General features: G+C 43.1%; 1 protein-coding gene across 1 annotated transcript in view; it reads right to left on the bottom strand.

The window, feature by feature from the left end:
* The window catches only part of Pop4 (POP4 homolog, ribonuclease P/MRP subunit), an 8,885-nt gene extending 5,814 nt beyond the window's left edge, over positions 1 to 3,071 (bottom strand). The window contains exons 1-2 of the mRNA XM_027423622.2: positions 2,836 to 3,071; positions 723 to 775 (exon numbers count right to left, since the gene is read on the bottom strand). Of these exons, the coding sequence (XP_027279423.1) occupies positions 723 to 775; positions 2,836 to 2,842 (60 nt within the window). The 5' untranslated portion in view covers positions 2,843 to 3,071. The remainder of the gene's footprint in view (positions 1 to 722; positions 776 to 2,835) is intronic.
* Between the last annotated feature and the right edge of the window lie 3,624 nt (positions 3,072 to 6,695).

Genomic DNA, 6,695 nt, shown 5'->3' with positions numbered 1-6,695 from the left:
TTCATGGGGAAACGAAATTAAACGTTTACTGGCCTTCTAAAATCTTGATTTCAAGGATTGTCTCTCTCTCTCTCTCTCTCTCTCTCTCTCTCTCTCTCTCTCTCTCTCTGTTTTGTGTGTGTGTGAGTGTGTGTGTGTGTGTGTGTGTGTGTGTGTGTCTGTGTGTCTGTGTGTCTGTGTGTCTGTGTGTGTTTTTGTTTGTTTGTTTTTCAGGAACGGGTTTTCTCTGTGTAGCTCTGGCTGTCCTTGAAATGAGACAGCTTCTTGCTTCTCCCTCCCACGTGCCGGGATTAAAGGCAAGCTCCACACAGCCTGGCAGAATATGCTCTCTTTATGAGCCACATGTGAAGCTTCAGCCCAACTGACAAAGCTTGCTGACATACCCAGATAGAATCTGTAACATTCACTTATGAAATAGGCTGAGCACACTGAACAGGGCAGAGAAGCAAGAACAAGAGAGGTTTCAGGCACAGGCTGTCACTGTCATTCCCTACAGAGTGGGAGATGACATGAAATCAAGGAATCCAAGTCCCTCAGAGTGACTCTGGTACCCTAGGAAAGGAGCCTGGCACAAGAAGACATCAGCACTAAAGACCTTGATGGGGCCTAATGTACTGAATGTAAAGATGAGAAGTAATCCATGGGAAGGACAGCTAGACCAGACTCTGAGCCATCTTTGTTGCCACGTCTCCTGCTCCCAGCCCACCTTTCAAAGATTGTACCTGTACATCGTGCTCTTTGGCTTCTTTATGAGAAAGGGCATGGTAAATCACAGCTGGGGGATAAAAGACAAAAAGAGAAGATTACTTCCTGTGAGGAGTGAGTATAATATCCAAGGCTTTTCCAACTATGACTTCTGAATAAGCACTCTTATTCAGATGAGGACTACTGGGTTAGTATGAAAAGGCAAAGCTTTCTTGGATGATCCTTCTATTATACTCTGCAGTGCCAGGAGATTAAACTCAGTGGGGTTTAATGCAGGGCAGGCTTCACCATGGATCCATGCCCCCGACCCTACTCAATGCGGCTTATTTACACATTTATTTAAAGACAGGCTTTCAGTTTGTATCCTGGGCTGGCTTAGAGTTCGCTATATAGCCCACAGTGGCCTTAAACCCTCAGTACTCCTGTCTTAGGCACCCAAGTGCTAGTTGCTGGATTATACACGTGTACCACCACAATTATCCCAGATACATTTTACTCTTCCCTTGGCCAGAGATTTGTCCTGGAAATTCCCAGGATGAGGTTTAAAAGAGCACCTCTCAAAGCTTAACTTGTTTAAGAATCACTGGACTCTTATAAAGACACCGGTTTTAATTTCTACTCTAGACTCTGCATGTCCAAAAAAATTCCTCAATGGTGCACATTGATTGATTGAAAATACAAGTTATAATTATGCTTGGGTGGTTGCTCACTTAGTAGTGAAGACACTAAAAGTGAGGTGATATTAATGGCTAGGGTGTGGTTGATTGAAACTGAACAATTTGCAGAGTACAAGAAGTTTAAAACAGATTTTTAAGTCTTTAATCCATAAAATTGGAATGTACCCTGACCAGATAGATACAACAGTCTTTCTTCAAATTCTAAATATGTCCAGCATGATGCCAAACTTTCTCTAAACCTCATGCTCCTGTTTGGTATTTGTTTGGAGGAAACCACCATGGTGGTGGGGGCAGAGTACAGGAATAAAGGAGATAAGAAAGAGCAAATGACCAGAATATGTAGCTCACACTACACCCTATACACTCAGTCTCTGAGCTGGGTGTGGTGGCACACACAGTTGATCCCATCACTTCAGAGGGTGAGGCAGCCTAGCTTACATAGTGAGTCCCAGCTCAGTCAGGACTACATAGCTGACCTCATCCCAACAGCTACAATAACAAACCAACAAACAAAAGCCCATGTCTGTTCTCTTGTGCTTCCCTGGGTACATGTCTGACCAGAGAGTTACCAGTTTTACATACAAAATCTTTAGTTCTCCCTTGAACTGCAGATTAAGACTATACTTTGTTTCTTGAGGAAAATGTGCAGGGCCTGGGACCCCAGGAATAATGTTGCTTTACCTACTGCAGATGCCTAGCATGAGAGCTGGAAGACTTCCTGCTGCAGTACACATGTGACAGCTCTGGTACACTCAGTGCTTGTCAAGTACTTGTTTTACAGCAACACATACATGCATACATACATGCATACATAAGTACATATATATACTCATAGGTGTGTATATAATTTATTTCAATCTCATTAACCTTTCTAAGCCATTCGGAATATAATTATTTCCTTGTATGCACATAATAATATTGACATTGAGTCATGCCAAGGCATCAGAGGATGAAAGGACACAGCAGGGGTGGAAATCATTAGATCAGAGGCTTAATCTTTACATTGTGCTCTCTCTGCTCTAATACCGCTCCAGTGCTTGCTTCCCTTCCTGGCTCATCCCTTTTCTGCTCAAATACCAACGCCTTAGGTTTGTGACACTGCGCCCGGGAAGCTTTTTATAAGAGAAAGGGTGAAAAGCCAGGATGTGGAAGGGAGCAATAGTTATACAGGCAGGCAGTGGTCAGGACAAGCTAAAGGCCTTGGCTGCACCTCTTCCAGTTCTCCTGAGCGTCACCAGTTCCCTGGGGTACCACACACTCATCCTGACATCTATTCCAGCTTAGAGACTGAGTTGGCCGATTCACACTCTGGGCCTCGACTGCTTTTGTGTACTGAGTCAGTTGCCTGGAAGTTGTCTCGGGACTCTGTTGTGACAGGATCCCTGATTCGGCTTCCATTCCCGACCCTCTATGCTGTCATCCACCCCGATTTCGAATCTCTCGTGACACTGACCCTTCATTGTCGGCGGCTTCCCGCGAGCTCTGGTGAAGTCTCCTTCGGGCCTCGCTCACTGCTTCCCTTTATTAGCTCTCTTCAGCAGCTTTCGGCCACCGGGACTCTTTCTGGTTGAAATTTCCGCTGGACAAATCCGCTGTGCCCAAGAAACGACGCGGGCACAGTCCACACACAGACTCGCTCCAGTACTTCAATGGACCCCGATCTGACTTCCGCTATGGCGCCTCGCGTGACGTCATGGAGCCGCGCCGGCCTCTGGCGGACATGCGCCTTGTGTTTGGCTCTGCAGCCGAGGGAGGGGCGAGGGAGGCGGCCGCGTCTGTGGCTGGCGGAGCGGAGCCTGTTTTTCGCTGTCTCTTCAGTTGGTGTCGCCCCCTGGCGGCCACAGTCGGGTTGCGGGTCAGAACACAGGAACACAGGAGGCGAGCTGTCCTGAAGAGGACGCCAGGGAGACTGGGGCCAGGAAGGCCCGAATGCGCCTGAAATAGCGGAGGTAATGGCTGCAGTGAGGGTTTAGGAGTCCTTTGGAGTTTTGTTTTCCCTTCAGTTTTCCCTGACAGGGTTTCCACTGTTTAACAGCGCTGCCCGACCTGGAACTCACTCTGTAGACCAGGCAGCCTCAAACTCAGAGATCCTCCTGCCTCTGCCTCCTGCGTGCTGGATTAAAGGCAACTGCCACAACCCTCAGTTTTATTTATTTATTTATTTATTTATTTATTTATTTATTTATTTATTTATTTATTTTTTAAGCAAGGGAGTCAATGCCCATGGCTGTCCTAGAATTCATTCACAGTATTACTAGTCACATTGTGTAATGATGATGGGGATTTACATCTGTTTCAGCTACTAAGTACTTTTATCACCTCGTTTAAGGGTCTGTTTCCTATGACTGAAAAGAGAGAGTAACTTTAGCTGGCTTTGGTCTCAGAACACTTGCTTTTTAAATTTATTTTTCTCCTCTAAAGACAAAGTCTCCCTGAGTAGCCCAGACATTTGCTATGTAGCCTAGGCTGATCTTGGAAATGGAGTATTCCTGTGTAGGCTTCCCTTCCTGCATCCAACCCAAAAAGCATCCTTGAGACTGGGAGAATTGGTGCTGTCAGTATGATAAAAGACAAAAAGTGATTCTCTGGAATCCAAAGGTCCAGCCAAGCCTGCTCAGGTTGCCTTGGTTCTGTCCAGACACTGCCTTTAATTTCCTGAGTGCTGGATCTAACTTGGAGGGTGGGTAAGGGAAAGCAGTGGTTTTCTTAATAGTGAGCACTATGCAACCTTTTAAAGGCAAAAAGAATTCTCAGAAAAACTTGGGCAAACAACACCGCATCCTTGTTTAAGAAACATAGGCTTTGTAGATCTTTGGGTGATAAGTGTGTGCCATTTTGATCTTAAGCAGTACAGGACATGGTAAGGCACATAGGATTTAGAGTTTGGGGACAGCCTGATAACAGCAGGATGGTCACTAAATGTGTTTCCTTTACAAAGGCCTGCAACTATTTTAGCATCTATCAGAGTGTATTTGAGAAAGTGCCCTTGAAAGCTCATAACATGTGAACTCCATAATGTACACCTGATCACTTGTTTGAGACAGAGTCTCCCTCTGTAGGCCTGGCTGTCTGAGAACTGGCTATGTACATCAATTGGCTACAAACTCACAGAGATCCCCCTGCCTCTATCTCAAGAGTGCTGGGATTAAGACATTTTAAAATATTGCTTAACAAAAGTTGTATATTTTTATGATATTTAAAAGGACACTGAAATTTATATATTTCGAAATGGTGAAATCAGGCTAATTAACCCAATAACCTAATATAATTGTTTTTGTGATGAAATATTTAAAATTTTAGTGAGTTTTTTCAAGAATATGATGTTGCTATAGTTACTATGTCATACATTAGGTTATTATATGTGAACAGTTGGGTTTCTTTAAAAAAAACTTAATGTTTGGTGCTTAGGATCAACCAAGGACCTAACCCATGTCCTCTACCACTGAGCTGTTCCACCCTCACAATTATGAACTTAGATAAGCATAAGACGATAGTGGACTAGGGGTGTATCTCAGTATATGAAGACTTATACATTGAGGTCCTGAGTTTTGTTCTCAGAGCTGGGAGTGGGAGTTGGGTGTAGACAACAGAAAATATGGGAGTTATTTTATGGGTTGTAGATTCAAAAGTAGCATGATTTCTGTTTATAGTGACACAGGCAAATGTCTGCCTCTTTCAGGTTATTAGGAGTCTCTCTTTTTAAAGGAATTATTTTGATTAGTGGCTGTTCTTTCTGGTTTTTCCGAGACAAGGTTTCTCTGTGTAACAGCCCTAGCTGTCTTGGAACTCACTTTGTAGACCAGGCAGGTCTCAGCCTCACAGAGATCATCCTGCCGGTCTCCCCTGTCCTGGGATTACAGATGTGTGCTACCATGCCTGCCTCTATTTTATAGTGTTTTGAATGCATATGTGTGTGTGCACTGTATGTGTGACTGCTTCCTGAAGGGTCCAGAAGAGGGCTCCAAATTCTCTTGAACTGGACTTAACACAGATGGTTGTAAGCCTTTATGTATTCAATGTGTTTTGAACCCTGATCCTCAAAAAGAATAGGAGGTGCTCTTAGCTGCTGAGCCATCTCTCTAGCCCACTTATTGGGAATCTCTTGATGAACCTTTTTTCAAATAGCTAGTATAGCTTTGGGTATCTGTCAGTGTTCCCTGTGATTCTCAGATTACAGTAGGCTGGTGGATTCCCCAGAGAGACAGTGCTTACTAAAATATCTGCCTTGTAGGAAGGAGGTGCACCCACTTTATCATCTTCAGAAAACAGTGCATGAAGAGATACCTATTAGAATTTTTGTGATTATTATTTATGATAGCAAAGTACTCAGAACAATATTTGAAATGGATGGACTGAGAAAGTGAAATATGTGCTGATTTATTTGGTAAATTAAATTTATCACATGGGTGATAGAGTGCATACCTGAAATCCCACCACTCAGATAGCTAGGCCAGAAGGATAAAGAGTTTGAGGCTCCCTTAGCATACACAGTAAGACACTGTCTGGAAAAGTAAATTAAAGGTTTCAAAATTTCTGATTCGTAGACATCTCTTAGGAGAATTACCCCACAGATGAGAAACCAGAATCTGTTTTTTTTTTTAAGATTTTTTTAAAGTGTGTGTGTGTGTGTGTGTGTGTGTGTGTGTGTGTGTGTGTGTGTGTGTGTGTAGCTATAGAGGCCAGAAGAGCATTCCATTGGATCTTGAGATACATGCAGTTTGGAGCCACCCAATGTGGGTGCTGAGAGTTGTGGAAAAGCAGCAAGTGCTCCCCAACCCTGAGAATCTATATTTTTAAAGACTGTTCTCAGGTGAGGTGTTCTTATGTAACCGATATAAGTAGATATAGTAGGGGACCCTCACAGATTAGATAGTCATAATGTTTAGGACACGTATAGAAAAATGGTAAATAACACCATCATACACAGAAAAGAATATACAAATACATTGAAAGATTTTATAAATGGATTTAGGAAACATTTTGCTTACTTAAAAATTCATTTTATGAAACTGACACATGAATTTTTCCCCTTTATAGCAATGAGCAGTAAACTTTGCATCATGGATCTGCATATATTTTTCCAGGCATGGATCTGTGAAAATTCTGTGAGAATTTGAGGTTCAGTGACATGGTAGTGACTCCATCTACCTCCAAAAACTTATTATGTATGACTTGAAGTAGGATTGGTGAGATGGCTCAGCAGGTAAAGGTGTTTAGTATTTAAATCTGACCACCTGAACTTTGTCTCCAAATTCCACAAGGACAGAAAAGGACTCCAGAGGGTTGACTTGTGACTTCCCCACACATGATGAG

This window comes from Cricetulus griseus, chromosome 6 (genome assembly GCF_003668045.3).
Source record: "Cricetulus griseus strain 17A/GY chromosome 6, alternate assembly CriGri-PICRH-1.0, whole genome shotgun sequence".
In the NCBI taxonomy this organism is placed as follows: Eukaryota; Metazoa; Chordata; class Mammalia; order Rodentia; family Cricetidae; genus Cricetulus; species Cricetulus griseus.
Note: the sequence above shows the minus strand (reverse complement) of the source record. Positions and strands in the feature narration are given on the sequence as shown.